Source organism: Macaca mulatta, chromosome 9 (genome assembly GCF_049350105.2).
Source record: "Macaca mulatta isolate MMU2019108-1 chromosome 9, T2T-MMU8v2.0, whole genome shotgun sequence".
NCBI classification, from domain to species: Eukaryota; Metazoa; Chordata; class Mammalia; order Primates; family Cercopithecidae; genus Macaca; species Macaca mulatta.
Window position 1 is genome coordinate 74934655 of NC_133414.1, and position 18494 is coordinate 74953148.

The 18494-nt window shown below is 39.5% G+C and overlaps 1 protein-coding gene across 6 annotated transcripts in view; it reads right to left on the reverse strand.

The window, feature by feature from the left end:
• ADK (adenosine kinase) overlaps nt 1-18494 on the reverse strand; it is a 564565-nt gene that overhangs the window by 25814 nt on the left and 520257 nt on the right. For 2 of the 6 annotated variants that reach the window (XM_077945180.1, XM_077945181.1), the window contains exons 10-11: nt 10338-10424; nt 9443-10221 (exon numbers count right to left, since the gene is read on the reverse strand). The exons of 2 other annotated variants lie outside the window; for them this stretch is intronic. In XM_077945180.1, coding sequence (XP_077801306.1) covers nt 10112-10221; nt 10338-10424 — 197 coding nt within the window. In that variant the 3' untranslated portion in view covers nt 9443-10111. 6 annotated transcript variants of the gene reach the window in all.

Genomic DNA, 18494 nt, shown 5'->3' on the forward strand with positions numbered 1-18494 from the left:
CTGTTGCCCAGGCTGGAGTGCAGCGGCACGATCCTGGGTCACTGCAACCTCTGCCTCCCAGGTTCAAGCAATTCTCCCGTCTCAGCCTCTCGAGTAGCTGGGATTACAGGTGTCTACCATCATGCTCGGCTAATTTTTTTGTATTTTTAGTAGAGGTGGGGTTTCACCATGTTGTGTTGGCCGGGCTGGTCTCGAACTCCTGACCTCAAGTGATTTGCCCACCTCGGCCTCTTAAAGTGCTGGGATTACAGGCATGAGCCACTGTGTCTGGCCTACACTCGTCTTCTTTATATGAAGAAATGGGCCAGATATTAGAAGAACCCAACATGAACAGCATTCAAGTCATCACTAATCTTTTAGTGGCATAAAGAAAAAAAACTGGCCAAATAATTTTGTAGAATTTATGAAAAAATATGGTTGATCAGTGAATCCCAGACTTTGGGATTTCACAGAACATTGAAACTTGTCCAAAAGATTTTAGGGATAAACACAGAGCTGGCAGACTTTAATTCTGCTAGATAAGAACATTTTTTAAAAATCCAGGCCGGACACAGTGGCTCACGCCTGTAATCTCAGCACTTTGGGAGGCCAAGGTGGGTGGATCACGAGGTCAGGAGTCCAAGACCAGCCTGGCCTACATGGTGAAACCCTGTCTCTACTAAAAAAAAAAGCCGGGCGTGATGGCAGGCGCCTATAATCCCAGCTACTTGGGAGGCTGAGGCAGGAGAATTGCTTGAACCCGGGAGGTGGAGGTTGCAGTGAGCTGAGATTGCACCACTGCACTCCAGCCTGAGTGACACAGCAGAGACTCAGTCTCAAAAAAAATAAAAAATAAAAAAAAAAAAATAAATCCACTATTACCAACATTATTCATAAAAAAAGAAAATATAACTCCCTCAAAGTAGGAAGGGCAAGATTTAAAACTGAATATATTTAGCTTTACAGAAGTTTACTTTCTTGCCCCTGCCTTTTTACATTTTGATATTGACTGATGAAAACTCTTATGTCATAGGCTGGTACCAGTCTACAGACCAGTGTTTATAAACCCACTTTGGCTATTTCTCCTCCTTTAGAGAGGAAGGTAAGATGATGTAGTAATAAAAGGGAGTATAGCAAAATGGCTAGGGCTAAGAACTTTGAGGCCAAATTTTGAGTTTGAATCTTAGCTTTCAATATGACCTTGGGCAAATTACTTAATCTCTCAACACTCTAAGGCCAGAGGAACTGTCCAGGTAAGCACAGGCCCAGCTGTCAACCCACAGATTTGTGGAGCTAAATAAATGAGTTGTTATTTTAGGTAACTAGGTTTTGAAAGTTGTTAGTTATACAGTAAAAGCTAACTGATACATGTTGGATGTGTCAGACAGATATGAGAGGTAAAACTGACCAGATTCATGTAATAGCAGCTGAGAGAATTATACGATTCAAATTACTTCTAATTGGCTCACCAATATTCTAGGTCAGGGAACTAACACACATATATTTTGTTATGTCACAATTCTGTTTAAGAAAATGAATTTCAGAAATTTTACTTATGACATTTCCTGTGGACCTCTGCAACTAAATAAAAATTTCCATATCAACATCATTTTCTTAGAATAAATATTTCTCAAAAATCATCAAATATAAGAAACCTAAGGTTCACATCTGAGCTTTAGAGTCTGATAGCCTACATGGTTCAGACTGTTTGTGTCTTATCCACATTCCCAGAAGATAAAGTCCTTTCAATTCCATTATCTATTTACAATTGCTTCTAGATGGAAGTCATTCAGGATATTAGGTCTTTGAGGGAACATTTATGTTGATGAGAAATTACAGGCTTCACTCTAAAATCATCCTGTATTTCACATGAACTAAAGTGATTTCTCTCTCTCTTTTTTAAAATCATGGCTGGAGAGGATAATCTTTACATTTTTTAACTAACGAAGGCCCAAATAATCATAGACAGTGTTTATGAAATTTGGTGCTGGTCTAGCTTCAGCTTGACTAAGACTCTGGAGGTATAACACTAGTGTAGCATGTAATAAAGCATCCTATCACTGTGCAAGGGCATAGCTCTCTGTTCCTTTCTCTTGCATGAACTTGAACTACTATCTGTGGTGAATGTTTCATATCTTTTTTCTTTTTCTTTTTTTTTTGTAGAGACAGGGTCTCCCCCTGTTGCCCAGACTGTAGTGCAGTGGCGTGACCTCAGCTCACTGTAGCCTCAACTTTCTGGGCTCAAGTGATCCTCTCACCTCAGCCTCTTTTGAGTAGTTGGGACTACAGGCACATGCCACCCTGCTTGGCTATTTATTTATTTATTTATTTATTTATTTATTTATTTTTGTAGAGACTGGGGTCTCACTGTACTGTCCAGGCTGGTCTTGAAATCCTAGCCTCATGTGATCCTCCTGCTTTTGTCTCCCAAAGTGTTGGGATTACAGGTGTGAGCCACCACGCCTGGCCTGTTTCATATTCCTAATGACCAAGCCAATTCCACAGTTCATTTGATGGTTTTAAGAAAAATTTCTGCTCAAGAAATAAAACAGAGAAGATGTCCCATTAGAGCAGAAAGACAAGAAAAAGAGTTGTTGACATCGGGTTGTTTAGCAGTGGGGAGCTGTCATCTTGGTCACCATCAAGTAAATCCTCAGCAGACGTGGGTCATATGAAGGCTTTGGTTTTTGAGTGAAGAAGTGTGAGAAACGATATATTCAACAGTTACCAAGTTGTCTTCTAGTCTTGCTGAGATGGAGAGCAAAGGAAGCGTGTAGTGAAAAAAAAAAAAAAAAAATCCCAAGAATTCTGCACCACTTCTATGCATAACACAATGAAGCAGCAATTAAGAATGGGGGAGGAAGCTATAAATGTTTGGGACCAAAAAACAAGGTGAGGATAGAAAATATGAAGATAATTAGGGAGTCTTTATGGTCCTCAGAAGTATAGATAGGTGCCACATGAAGAGGAAGTGGCATCCTTGTTCTGAAAACAACTCTTTAAAAATTTTTTTAAACCAATGTTCTTTTCTAAACATGAATTAGAGAATGAAATTGTTTTTTGTTTGTTTTTGAGACAAGGTCTCACTCTGTCACCCAGTCTGGAGTGCAGGGGTGCAATCACAGTGCACTGCAGCCTCGACTTCCCAGGCTCCAGCAATCCTCCCACCTCAGCCTCCTGAGTAGCTGGAACCACAGGCTCATGCCACCATGCCCAGCTAATTTTTTTATTTTTGGTAGAAATGGGGTCTTGCCACGTTGTCCAGGCTCGTCTTGAACTGCTGAGCTCAAGCTATTCACCTGTCTTGGCCTCCCAAAATGCTGAAATTACAGGTGTGAGCCACTGCTCCCAGCCTAAAGAATATAATTAGTGTTCCTTTTTATTAGATGGGAAACAGGACAATTATTTGCATTGTGATTGCTAAGTGGTTTTCAGAGTCGTTTGCATATTATAGGTAATATTTTTAAGGGTAATACATTTTCCCTGCTGAAGCTGGTGTGAGGATTTTTAAAATAAAGAGTATTCTGGCTGGGGGTGGTGGCTCATGTCTGTAATCCCAAATGAACTGTCATTTTAATGAAATGTAATCCAGCACTTTGGGAGTCCTAGGCAGGAGGACTGCTTGAGGCCAAGAGTTCAACCAGACTAGGTAACAGAGTGAGACTCTGTCTCTACAAAAAATTAAAAAAAAAACCCTGTAGTCCCAGCTACTCGGGAGACTGAGGTGGGAGGATGGCTTGAGCCCAGGAGTTTGAGGCTGCAGTGAGCTATGATTGTGCTATTGCACTCCAGCCTAGGTGACAGAGTGAGACCCCATCTCCCCCACCAAAAAATGTATTATGAGGCAGCACAATTACTTTATTATCATTCCAAATAAAATATTCTGGCTAGGTGCAGTGGCTCATGCCTGTAAATCCCAGGACTTTGGGAGGCTGAGGCAGGTAGATCACCTTAGGTCAGGAGTTCGAGACCAGCCTGGTTAACATGGCAAAACTCCATCTTTACTAAACATACAAAAATTAGCCAAGTGTGGTGGCAGATGCCTGTAATTCTAGTTATTTGGGAGGATGAGGTAGGAGAATTGCTTGAACCTGGGAGGCAGAGGTTGCAGTGAGTCAAGATTGTGTCACTGCACTCCAGCCTGGGTGGCAGAGCAAGACTCCATCTCAAAACAAAAACAAAAACAAAACAAAAAACCCAACAAAATAAAGTTCTCTAATCTATATGTGGCTCTTAACCATATTTAATGAAGGTTTTTTTTTTTTTAAATTCTAAGAATGTTGGTTCTTGGGTGAAGTCTAGTCTTTTATCTGAGAGTTGTATGTAAGTGTCTACACATCATCTGTCAAAGGTGTACTCACTTTCAGTCTAAAGATGATTTGTAGGTCCTGTCCATATTCCTACAGCTGCCATAAAACATACGACTAAATCATATTAGATTAACACAGGCTGGTATTGACAGCCCAGTGGGAACATATTGATTAGGTCCTTTTTCATGTTATTTGTTATGATTTTTCTTCTCAGTTTCATTTACCGGGAAGGCACAGGGGAAGAGATTTCACTGGGAACAACGACAGTGCCTGTCACAAAATGTTCTCAATGTTTCCATTTGTTACTATGGCAGTGACAAAGAGGGTTCCAAATGAAAAGGCAGACCTGCTGTGACAAAGCACAGCAGGACAACAGGAAGAAATTTTCTCCTGACCTAGGAAATTAGGAAATCATCCTTAGAGATTATAGAATTGTCTCCATTTCCAAGAGTACAATCCTAGTACTTGGGCTTTTGAGGAAGAATGTGAAAAGATTAGTTCTATCAGGGCTGGCCGGTGACAAATAAAGAGCAAATATCACAAAGCGCTTAAGACCTCCAAATAGAACAAGGAGTGATGCTTGTAGAGGCTGGAGGGATTTGTTACTGTCACTAAACTCGTGAGATGGAACTATGAATTTAATTTAATTTAATTTATGTACATTTGGGTTACTCATTTTTAAATTATACATGAAAATCCATGATGTAGTCATATATCTTTTTAGCTGGCTAAAGGAACACATGGCACTCTGCTACTGATATAGATAATTAGCACATGGTAGCTGGAGTGATACTTTATCCAAAATCTGAAATTTATGCAAAGAAAATTATTGTCCTTCAGAGAGTTAAATTACCACAAAGTGGACTAAAATATAGATATGCAAAGTCACAAAAGACAGAAATACTCTTAGGCCAGCAAAACTTGAAAGTTACAGGATGAATATATTAACCATCCAAAGATAGAATGTGTCAATCAGAAAGAAGATATGTTAATTGGGCAACGAAGCAAAGAAAAATAAACTACATAGTAAATGTAAAAGTTGCCACTGCCTGAGATTCATTTCCAAGGTGGAAGTAGTCAGCGCCTATTATTTAATTAATTAATTAATTAATTTTTTTGAGACAAAGTCTCACTCTGTCACCCAGACTGGAGTGCAGTAGTAAGATCTTGGCTCACTGTAACCTCTGCCTCCTGGGTTCAAGTGATTCTCCTGCCTCAGCCACCCAAGTTGCTAGGACTTCAGGCATGCAACGCCAAGCCCGGCTAATTTTTCTATTTTTAGTAGAGATGGGGTTTCGCCGTGTTGGCCAGGCTGGTCTCAAACTCCTGGCCTCAAGTGATCCACCTGCTTCGGCCTCCCAAAGTGCTGGGATTACAGGCATGAGCCACCACACCTGGCTGATTTAGTACTTACATTTAAGTCTTTGATCTATTTTGTTAATTTTTCCATATGGGCAGGGCCTCAGCCTCCCAAGTAGCTGGGACTACAAGTGCATGTTACCTTGCCTGGCTAATTTTTTGTATTTTTAGTAGAGACAGAGTTTCGCCATGTTGGCCAGGCTGGCCTCAAATTCCTGGCCTCAAGTGACCCACCTGCCTTGGCCTCTCAAAGTGCTAGGATTTCAGGTGTGAGTCACTGTGTGGAGCCAACAGCTGTTGTTTCTAATCCCAGTAGAAAGGCTCTTGCTGATGTGAAGAGGGAGCAGGGAGTTTTAACCAATGGATCTTTTAGTATTTCCAACTAACAAGACCATTTCTGTTGTAAGATGGATGCATCAGGTTTTTGATGGGTGCTATTGATAGGGACAGGAGGCAGGCAAATTCTGGGCAGAAGAGGGTGGGTCTCTGGTGAGGGCCCCACCCTAAAGCCAAAAAGCCTAATACCACAGCCCAAAGTGAGAACTTACATCCTTGTTTTCCTGCTCAAATGTTGCCTTTTTCAAAACTACCCACGGCCACCCCACCCACAATCCTGTGCCCATAAAAAACCCAGGCTCAGCCGACAGAGAAAGGAGAAGAGGAGAAGCAGCTAGATGTTGGAGACCACGATTGGACACTGGAGAGAAGCGGCTTGACTTCAGAGGGACAGCTTGATGGCATAGCTTTGTAGAGGAGTCTGGCTGGGGACGACCGGACTCCAGGGGATTATCTTCCTACTCCATCCCCCTTTCAGCTCCCCTTCCTGCTGAGAGCCACTTTCATCGGCAATAAAATCCCCTGCATTTACCATCTCCAATTCGTTTGTGTGACCCCATTTATCCTGGACGCCAGACAAGAACTCAGGTGCCAAGAACTCAGCCCTTTGTGGGTGCAAAGGGCTGTCACACTGGTGACAAAGGAGGGTCACTCCACTGAGCTGTTAACGCTTAAGCTGTCTACGGACAGCAAAGCTAAAAGGGCACTGTAGCGCTTCCTCTGGGGAACCAGAGGTCAAGGGCACCTTCCCTTAGACGCTGCCACTGGGCTGGTATGGCGTTCGCTCTTACCAGTGCCCAGAAGTGCTTGGCCCAGCTCCTGCACCTGCTCACCTGTGCTCCCCCTCCTGTGAGGGGTGGAGCAGTGAGTGAGTGAAGTTCCCTCCTGCTGGCATCAAAGTGGCCAGCTAGTTCCAGTGCCCACACACCGCAGTTACTGCCTGAGAAGGGCTTAGGGAAATATCTTGCTTCACTATTAAACAGCTGATTCATATAACTCTCTTATTTGGAGTCCATGCTAACCAAGCAAGTTTATCATCTGGCTTTCTGTATCTCTGTAGCGCAATCGATGCTACAGCTTAGCAACAAGCTCTTGGTTCAAACTCACCAGGGACTACAGTTCTTGGATTCTCTTCCCTTTCAGTTTTTCTTTCTTTTCCTCAACAATCTTACCTTAGAGTCCTCAGAACCCTGTCAGATTACAAAAGATCCTCTTTAATAAGTGAAGTCATCTACTCAGATAACAGGAAGATTCTCTGGCAAAACCAGCTTTTGTCAGGAAGGCTGGTCTGCGATTCTCAGTTATAATGGTGAGATTTACATAAATGTTTAGAGAAGCAGTATTAGTGTGGTCAGTAAAAGCCCTGACTTTGGAGACAGACTTTCTGGGTTTGAATCCTGGCTCTGCTACTCTCTAGCCATGAGACTATGGGCACATTATCTCACCTTTCTTTGTCTCTGTTTTTTTTCATCAGTAAAATAGGGGTAAAAATAATCTACTCCAAGAAGCTTTTATGAACACTAAATTAGTTAATATATATAAAGTATTTAAGATATTGGTTGGTTAGTAGGTACTGTATAAAGGTTATCTATTGCTGTTACTTTGTAGCTTGACTCACATTTGACAGAATGTGCTAAAGATGGCAACATAAGTATTCCATTAATAAACTGACATTAGGATTTTCATCTCATTGCATGACCCAGTGTTTTGGGATCTGATTACCCTGGGAACTGAGTAGGTTCAAAGTGAGAAAATTGGCTATCTAATTGTATTACCAGTAAAGTCCTGCCTAGTTTCTACCTGCCTTCCACTTTCTCTATTCTGATTTCAACAATGTGTAGTGAAATCTAGTGTCTGGAGCTTTGAAATGCTAGAAATGAATAAAGTGAGGAAGCTGCCCATGAGTAAAAAAGGGTTTGGCAAACTATAGTCTGTAGGCCAACACTGGCCTATGGCATGGTTTTGTACAGCTAGAGAGCTAGGAAAGGTTTTTACATATTAAAAGTGCTATTAAAAAAAACAAAAAACAAAAAACAAAGCAAAACACAAGCAAGCAAACAAAGATATGCAATACAGCCTGTATATGACTTGCAAAGCCTAAAATAGTCACCATTTGGCCTTTTACAAAAAAAAAAAAAAAAAGATTGTGGATCCTTGTTCTATACTCTTTTTCTGTTTTATGTACCTAACTATACCCCAACAATAAATATAATGAAGTAGGATAAAAAGAGGCTGAAAAATCCTCTAACAAAAAATCCCAATTGCTTTGATGAAGTAGTTTATTTATCACTCTAACGACAATACAAATGGTAGCTAGCTGTTCCTACCTGAGTATCCTAAGAATGGCCTCTCCCTCCTCCAAAAAGTCTATATATTCTCACCTCGGTAGCATTACAGATAGGTGACTGTAACAGAATCTGCTGTTGTAGGGCTAGGAAGCCTAGTAACTCAAGGCCAGAGGTAGTGGCTATTTAGGTCACCATCAAATCTATGATGGCCTCATTATGTGTCCTACTGAATGTCAAAGAAATACAAGACTTCATGTTTTAAAGATTTTAAAGTACTTAAGTAATGTACATACAGTGTATAAGTTTAAAAGTTTCTAGACTAAGATTCCTGGTTTGACCAATTTCTAACCAAGAAATCACTAGGGTTTTCTTAATGTATTACAGCTGAATTACAGCTAAATTCAGAATAAAATATTTTTAGCCTACATACATCTATAGCTCTAAAGAGTAAAAAATAGGAAAATTGGCTGCTAAGTACTCTAATATTACCAATAATGAAGACTTTCCGAGCAAGAAAATAAAAAACACAATCATAACAGTGAAGTAGAATGTTGTCTGTGGTACAGCCTCTTTCCAAAGAATACAGGGCATAGGGCATCCTAATGGTTAATAGTTCATTTAAGACTGGGCATGACCAGCCTGCCCAACATGGCAAAACCCCATCTCCACTAAAAGTACAAAAATTAGCCAGGTGTGGTGGCGTGCGCCTGTGGTCCCAGCTGCTCAGGAGGCTGAGGCAGGAGAATCATTTGAACCGGGAGGCAGAGGTTGCAGTGAGCTGAGATTGCAACACTGCACACCAGCCTGGGAGACAGAGTGAGACTCCGTATCAAAAACAAACAAAAAACTGGGCATGAATAGTTTTAGAGAAAGAAAAAAAAAATTTATGTTGGTAAAAGACCATTAAAATAAAATATTAAGTTAAAACCATCACACAAACTTAAATAGAGAAAAAGGGACAATGATCAGCTCCACTTGCTTGCTTTTTTTTTTTTTTAAATTAACCTGGTCTGACTGGGAAAGACCCCTTTGGGGTATCTTTGAGGAAGCTAAAGCTTTCTAGAGACTATAAACTAGCCTAATTAACTACACTTAACTAGAAGGAATTTAGACTTATCAAAAGAATTTTTGAATCAGATTTTAGATCAATCTAAGTCACTGAGCCAAAAATCTTCTATTGTCTTGATTTTATTTTTGAGTATTCATTACCAAAATCATTAGTTCATATAAAATTTGCCAGTTCTTACAGAGTCTAAAATAGGCAAAAATTGAACCCTTCCTAGTATAACAAACAACCACTATTGTGTTTGAAACAGATGTTTTAACCAAAGGATATCATCCAAAGACATCATCCTTAGTTATTAGCATACTGTTTAATATTCATCACAACTTGTTTTAAAGAACAAAAATGTGTTAACATTTAAGCCTGAAGGGCTACGAATATACTATATACTGTACTTGATGCAGCTTGTTTATGCAATTTTCTGACAGATACAATTAATCTTGTGAAAATGACTAGGGTATAGCACAGTAGCAAATTATCTTTTCCAAACACAATTTTTCCTGTGGTAAAACCCCTCTATAATACTGACAATGATAGAAGTATATAGAAAGAACTTCATAAGTGAATTACTTAAAAGAAGAAATTAAAAGTTATTAAATGAATAAATCGGCCGGGCGCGGTGGCTCATGCCTGTAATCCCAGCACTTTGGGAGGCCAAGACGGGTGGATCACGAGGTCAGGAGATCGAGACCATCCTGGCTAACACGGTGAAACCCCGTCTCTACTAAAAATACCAAAAATTAGCCGGGCGCAGTGGCGGGCGCCTGTAGTCCCAACTACTCGGGAGGCTGAGGCAGGAGAATGGCGTGAACCCGGGAGGCGGAGCTTGCAGTGAGCTGAGATCCGGCCACTGCACTCCAGCCTGGGCGACAGAGCGAGGCTTCGTCTTAAAAAAAAAAAAAAAAAATAATAATAATAATAAATAAATAAATCTTGGTTATATGGTAGAAACAAGGGTTAAAATGTTTAACTTGTAAGTAAATGAAATAAATTAGTCTGTACCTCCAACAAATGCATCTCCAGCTCCATTGGTATCAATAATTTCTTTCTGGTCTTGATCCAAGACAGCAAAAGCAGTGACTTCACTTTCTGCAATTAGAGTCAAAGAAAGGCAGACTGACTTCTCTTTGTAACACTCAATACAAGCTTGCCCAGTAATGTCTGAAGCTCTTTCATCACTCATCATTCAAAGAGAGACAGGACATAAGCTCCATATTCTGTACAGGGGCACTTGGGAACTACGGTGTAAAATCATATGCAAGTAACACTTTTTTTGGTAACTTTCAGCATACAGATGCTGCTGTATATGTCTTATGACAGTTATACCTAGGTAGTTCACATTTTTTTTTTTTTTTGGAATGACTACAAACAGTAGCAGTACATTTTTGGACAGTGCAAATGAACAGAAGCCATAAACTAAAAGAAGTGTTGGTATGGATTGGATCATGCGTTTCTAATAAAGCTTCAAGCCTGACTATATTCCTAGCAGTGAAATGTTGGGTACAGTTAAAGAGTTGTAAATTAAAAAAAAAAAAAATGAATATTGGGTGTTTCTTTACAGAAAATCACAATGGCACAATAAAAACATTACTATTATTCTGTTAAAATACTTCATCCCAATGTCAATAATTTTTTTATCTTAGTTGGTTTATTAAAAACAACCTAATCTGGTTATGTTTTGTAAAGAAGTCACTATCTGTCAACTGGCAAAAGGGAAAGCTACTACCGAATGCATGGGCAGAACAAAAGGGACAGTGCAATGGGGTCTTGTCCTAGAGCAGTCTGGACCAGGGCTTGTTTTGACTACAGAGTAACCTAATTTAGTACTTTAAATGTGGCACATGACAGTGGAATGAACTTATCTGTGATGAAATCTGGCTTACAAGACACATCTGCACATGATTGGACAGTGCTTCTTACTGGGGACTGGAACTTCTGAAATCATAAATTTGCATCCCTATGGGGACAGACATGGCTAAAGACTTGTAAACTTCAGTCTCATTTAAGACCAAGAGGGAGGCAAAAGGAGATCTTGAGAAACTTAAGAAAGGTATTAATAAAGAACATAGAGAATCTTCAAAAGCATATTCTGTCTAGCTTTTGCTACCTGCTCTTAATGGAAACTTTCAACAAGAGACATAAATATGTTAATGAAAAAACTCTCCTGGAAAGATTGATATTCAAGAAGAGGACTCATTTACTTAGTCAATCTTTTTAAAAATCTTTTTTTTTTTAGGTCTTGCTCTGTCATCCAGGCTGGAGTGCAGTTGTGTAATCATAACACACTCCAGCCTTGCCCTCAAGGGATCAAGGCATCCTCCTGTCTCAGCCTCCCGTGTAGTTGGGACCACAGACACACAGCGCCACAGCTGGTTAACTTTTTGCTTTTTTGTGGGGTGGGGGGGGGCAGGGGGGTGGGTGGGTAGATACATGGTCTCGCTTTGCTGCCCAGGCTAGTTTCAAACTCCTGGGCTCAAGCAATCCCCTGCCTTGGTCTCCCAAAGTGCTAGGATTACAGGCATGAGCCACTGCATCTCGCTTAAACTTTTTTTTCTTTTGAGACAGAGTCTCATTCTGTTGTCCCGGCTGGAGTGCAGTGGCGTGATCTCAGCTCATTGCAACCTCCGCCTCCTGGTTCAAGTTATTCTCATGATTTAAGCCTCCCAAGTAGCTGGGATTATAGTCGTGCGCCACCACGCCTGGCTAATTTTTGTATTTTTAGTAGAGACAGGATTTCGCCATATTGGCCAGGCTGGTCTCGAACCCCTGACCTCAAGTGATCTGACTGCCTCAGCCTCCCAAAGTGCTGGGATTAGGCGTGAGCCACCACGCCCAGCCAAACTCTTTAAGTAACTGAACTTTCCACTTTTTGTAACATGAGGGCCTACATGGCAGTTGACAAGATTTTGATTAATTGAAAGTTATGGCACAAATATCCAGACTTACATTTTCTAGAGAGTATATATAGTACATACTACTACACAGGCCAAAAAAAAAGTAAGCAGATTTTATTAGAAATACTTGGGAAAGGTCTGCAGTCTGATTTAGGAAAAGGTCTGTACCATAAATACTTACAAAGAAATCTGGTTTTACTACTTCCAAGTACAAGCTACACTATACAGGGAAATAACAACTATAAACTAAAACCAAACAGGTACTAAAATAAGTAAAATGAGTAAGTTAATGACACCATTACTATTTATAATACATTTACATTATGTAATAATCTAACATGTCTATAAAACATTTTAGGTAATATAAGAATTAATTACTAGATTTATAGGTTGGAAAATAATTATATATAAATGGTAAGTAAACCAAAATTATACAGAATTCCTTGAGCTCCTTGTTTGAAAACAATTATTTATTTTTGACTGCATAAATCTTTATTTATGAACAGAATCTAATCGACAATGGAAGAGATTATTTTGAATTTTATTCTTAAGAATGATGACTTCTGGCCGGGCATGGTGGCTCACACCTGTAATCCCAGCACTTTGGGAGGTGGAGGTGGATGGATCATGAGGTCAGGAGTTCAACCAGCCTGGGCAACATGGTAAAATCCCGGCTCCACTAAAAATACAAAAAAAAAATTAGCTGGGCATGGTGGTATGTGCCTGAAATCCCAGCTACTCTGGAGGCTGAGGCAGGAGAATTGCTTAAACCCAGGAAGTGGAGGTTGCAGTGAGCCGAGATTGCACCACTGCACTCCTGCCTGGGGACAGAGTGAGACTCCCTCTCGGGAAAAAAGAAAAAAAAAAAAAAAAGAATCATGACTTCTTGATCTAAATTGCTGAAAATTCTACATAAATACAGCTTTATAATGCTTTTTCTAGATATATATATATACACACACACACATCATTGAGATACTTTATCCTTAGTTATCATATGAAGTTCAATTTCCTGAAATACAAAGTATAATCATTTTCTACCTTTTTATACTTATCAGTATAGATAAGTATATGAGAATATCACATATGCAAAAGATGTGTCATAAACTCAGTTTTCATTATTTTCTATTATCTAAAGAACTACAAGAACTCCTTTCAAAATGATGACACTGAAAAATCTTTAAGATCCCAAAATGTGCTCCTTGTCATAGAAGACTAAAAAATATTTAATAATATTTATGTTTTATTACATTTTTAGTATGCTCTGATTTTCAAATGACTTAAGCTGGTTTACAGAGCTATTATGAAAAGTCATGGCCAGGCACAGTGGCTCACGCCTGTAATCCCAGCACTTTGGGAGGCGGAGGCGGGTGGATCACTTGAGGTCAGGAATTCAAGACCAGCCTCAGCAACATGGTAAAACCGTGTGTCTATTAAAAATACAAAAATTAGTCGGGCATGGTGGCATGTGCCTGTAATTCTAGCTACTTGGGAGGCTGAGGCACGAGAATCGCTGGAATCTGGGAGGCGGAGGTTGCAGTGAGCAGAGATCATGCCACTGCACTCCAGCCTGGGCGACAGTGAAACTCAGTCTCAAAAAAAAAAAAAGTCACAAAACTAACAATTTTCACCAGCATGACCTATTCCATGGCTATTCTAGGAAATTTATTATATGAACACAGAAGTACATTCACTAAATCTAAATATACACTTACAGGTATGGATGTTATTCAACCAATGAAGCCTAAGACATTTACATGACTCTCACTGGGACCTAGTTTTCTTAGGCATGAAATGAGCCTGGAGTAGCTGTTGGAACAATTAGCAAAAACTAACTTTCTGCCCTAATTGTAAAAAAAACGACCCGGTTAGTTTTGATCAAGTACTTCTACCTAAGAGCTTAAGATTACTCATAGCATTTATTTCTCAATTCTTCACAAACTTTTTGTAAAGTGAGAAGGAAAAGGGTTGGGAATAATTATTATTCCTACTTTCTGGATTTCTAAAAAACCACTAAATCATAAGCTTCCCCAAGCAGACAGGAAACAAACACTAACAATTCAGTTGATAATAGATTTGTTTTGTGTCATTTATTAGATAAGACTGCAGCATGCCTTCATTCAAAACAATAAAATTTAGCTTACCTAGAACACAAAATAATCAATTTTAGGCATTCTCTAGACACTTCATACAAATAATTTATTCTTCACTTAAATATGAGACAAGCTTCACTATCCAATCACTTAAGAGGCCAATCTAGTTAGAATAAAAACATCTTCATGCATCTATACTGAAAGTCAACTATAGTAGAGATGGTTAAGTTTCTAAAAATGCCACAATATCTAACTGAACAATAATAAAAATCCAGTCATTCAAGTCCAAACAATTAAATGTTTCTTCAGGTTTACCTCCACCAAATTAACTATATATTTCACACAACCTCACAATATCCTTAGAAAATTTTGTTCAAAGTATTTTTAAAATGCCACATTGTTACTGTTTTGTTAATGTCCTAAACTGTTGAGAAGATACAACTGAAGCTGATCCAGCAGGTTGAAAGGCAGGTAGGCAGGTGTTTTTCTTTCTTTTCTCTCTCTCTTGCTTTTCCTTCCTTTCTTCATTTTTTTTTTCTCTCTCTCTCTCTCTCCCTCACTCCCTCCCTCTCTCTCTCTCTCTCTCTCTCTCTCTCTCTCTCTCTCTCTTTTCTCCAGTTTTTCAAGAGCTAAGGTCTTGCTCTGCCTCCCAGGCTGGAGTGCAGTGGTGTGATCATGGCTCACTGCAGCCTCAAACTCCTGGGCTACAAGGATCCTCCTGTCTCAGCCTCCTGAGCAGCTAGGACTACAAGTGCAAGCCAACATGCCTGGCTAATTAAAAATTTTTTTTTGGTAGAGATGGGGTCTTGCTTTGCTCTCCGGGCTGGTCTTGAGCCCTTGGCTTCAAGTGATCCTCCTGCCTCAGCCTCCTGAACACCAGACATGAGTCACCACACTTGGCCTGGTGTTTTTCAACCTCAAGGTAAAATGCAGTCACTACCCCTGCCACTGCCTCTGACCCAGCATCAATAGGCATGGAAGAAACAGAAAACTGATGGTAAAAACTTCTCCAGAAAGTGAAAAGTATGACTATGTAAAAACCAGAACACTTCACATTCTTTTAAGAGGCTCCTGTATCTTGGCCATTGTTTATAATAAGGTAATCTCCATAGTATTAAAATGTTTTTGTTTGCTTGTTTTTAAAAACTATTTAGAAATAATTTTACATTAACAGAAAAGTTCCCAGAAAAATACAGACAACATCTATGCAACATTTATCCAGATTTACCGTTTTTTAACATTTTGCCACATTTAGTTGATCATTCCTCCCATATATATACACATATATATAACATTATTTATTCTTTCAAACTTTTTTAGCATTTGTGGTATATATTATGCCTTTTACCCCTTAATACTTCAGTGTGTATTTCCTAAGAGTAATGATATTCTGTTAGCCAGGTTATAGTTGATAAACACAGAAAACAACATTTTAATCTATAGTCCAGTCCAATTTTCTTAATTGTCCTAATGTATTTTATAGCAATATTTTTAATCTGGTAGAGAATTCAGTACAGAATCACATATTACTTTTTTTTTTTGAGATGGAGTTTTGCTGTGTTGCCCAGGCTGGAGTGCAGTGGCGCGACCCTGGCTCACTGCAACCTTCACCTCCCAGGTTCGAGTGATATCTTTCCTCAGACTCCTGAGTAGCTGGGACTACAGGTGCGTGCCACCATGCCCGGCTAATTTTTGTATTTTTAGTAGAGACTGGGTTTCACCAAGTTGGCCAGGCTGGTCTCGAACTCCTGACCTCAAGTGATCTGCCCATCTTGGCCTCCCAAAGTGCTGGGATTACAGGGCTGAGGTACCACACCTGGCCACATATTACTTTTAGTTGTACTTGTTTTTAATTTAACTTTTTGAGTAGGTAATGCATTCATATGATTCAAAAATATAAAACGTATGAAAAGCTATGCTATAAAATCTCTCTCTGCTCATCTCTCCCATTCAGCTGGTTTCTGCTCCTCTACTTCCCAATCTGTTTATCACTGTTATTGCTTTCTTATATATCCTTCCAGAATTTTTCTATGCATATACAATCAACTACATTCTTATTTTTTTCCTCCCCTCACCTACACACAAAAAGGTATCATACTATCCAGGCTACTCTGGATTATATTTTAAAATACTGGATATCTTTCAATTTTGGTAAACAGAGAATGTCCTCATTATTTTTTATTGCTGCATAATAGTCCACTACATGGATATACTATAATTTATTTAACCAATCCTTTACTAATGGACTTTTAGGCTATTTTCAATCTTCTGTTATCATAAACAATGTCACAAAACATTAATGCTTTTAAACAGACCTTAAATTTAATTATTTTGCTTACTAGCCAGGTCAATAATATCATTCCAGCTTTATATAGAGAACGGATAGAAGGAAACTAAATTGTTATACTAACAGCATGAATTATGCCTATATCAAGGAATAGGGAAAAAATGAGAATCCGGAAATGCTTTTCTTTTCACTAGGACACACATATCAGGATATGAGCAAAGACACCCTGCTCAGGCTGCCCTAATAAACAGGGCAATAAAACAGATGATGAACTCTGCTAATAATAGAGATTTATAGAACAATCCTAATTAACAAGGACTTTTGGGGAATAAAGAGCTCTGAGTTAATTTAATTTTCTAGTTAACTAAAGAAAAAGCAGAAAGTCTTTTTATTTGGAAATCTTTCTAAATGTATTAATATAATAATATGCCATGATATCCCTGCTTTAATTAGTTTAGCTTTTTGAACTGAATAAAATTTTTCTTTGATAATAGAGAATCCTCCTGCACATCTTAATGTCATTGTTCTGAACATCAATTCTTACTGTAGTTCCAAACGTATAAGTACTTTCACAAAAAGTAGGAAAAATTAAATGTTCATGGGAAGTACACTGGATTAGGAACAAAAAAGCCATAGTTTTAGTCTAGTTTGGGTTTAGCTATTTTATTTAATAAATATTTATTAAGACTACCATGTGTCAGGTACTTTATTAGGGACTGGGAATACAGATGTGAATAGGATAAAAACTCTGGTTGTATGAGGCCAACATTCTACTGGGGATAGACAATACACAAGTAACAAATATATAAACAAGCTAATTTGATATATATATATATATTTTTTGAGATAGAATCTTGCTCTGTTGCACAGGCTGGGGTACAGTGGTGCGATCTTGGCTCACTTCAAACTCCGCCTCCTGGGTTCAAGCTATTCTTGTGCCTCAGCCTCCAAAGTAGCTGGGATTACAGGCGTGCACCACTACGCCCAGCTAACTTTTTGTTCTTTTAGCAGAGATAGTGTTTCATCATGTTGGCCAGGCTTACCTTAAAATTGTGAGCTCAAGTGATCCATGATCCACCCGCCTTGGCCTCCCAAAGTGCTGGGATTACAGGCATGCGCTACCATAGTCCGGCCTAACTTGAGATATTAATAGGTGCCAAAGAAAAAATAAAGCAGGATGATATGATGAAGTGTGACAAGGGAGGAGAGTTAATTTACATAGGTGTTACTTTCTCACTGAGGAGGTGATATTTGAGTTGAGATTTCAAGGGCAAGACGGAGCAAGCCATGTAAAGTTCCAGGGGTAGAACATTCAAGTGCAGAGGCCCCAGACTAGCAACAAGCTTGGCAAACTAAGACTGCTGAAGCTAAAGAAGGCCACTGTACCTGGAGTATAGTGAATGTGGGGGTTTTGCAGGATTTCATTCTATGTAAAATGGGAAAGTGTTGGAAGGTTTTAAAAAAGGGAGTGATGCAATCTCATCTTTGATTTGAAAATATTACTGGCACACTGGCTCATGTCTGTAATTCCAGCACTTTGGGAGGCTGAGGCGGGAGGACTGGTTGAGCCCAGGAGTTTGAGACCAGACTGGGAACATGGCGAAACTTCGTCTCTACTCAAAATGTAAAAATTAGCTGGGTGTGGTGGTGCATATCTATATTCCTAGCTACTCAGTAGGCTGAGGTGGGCTTGAGCCCAGGTGGTCGAGGCTGCAGTGAGCTATGATTGTGCCACTGCTCTACAGCCTGCGTGACAGAGCAACGCCCTGTCTCAAAAGGAAAAAAAAATATTTTGGCAGCCTGATAGAGAATGCACAATGGACTGGAATGGCAGGGGTTGGGGGTGGGGTCAATAATGCTGCTTATCAAGAATCCTTGGGCAAGC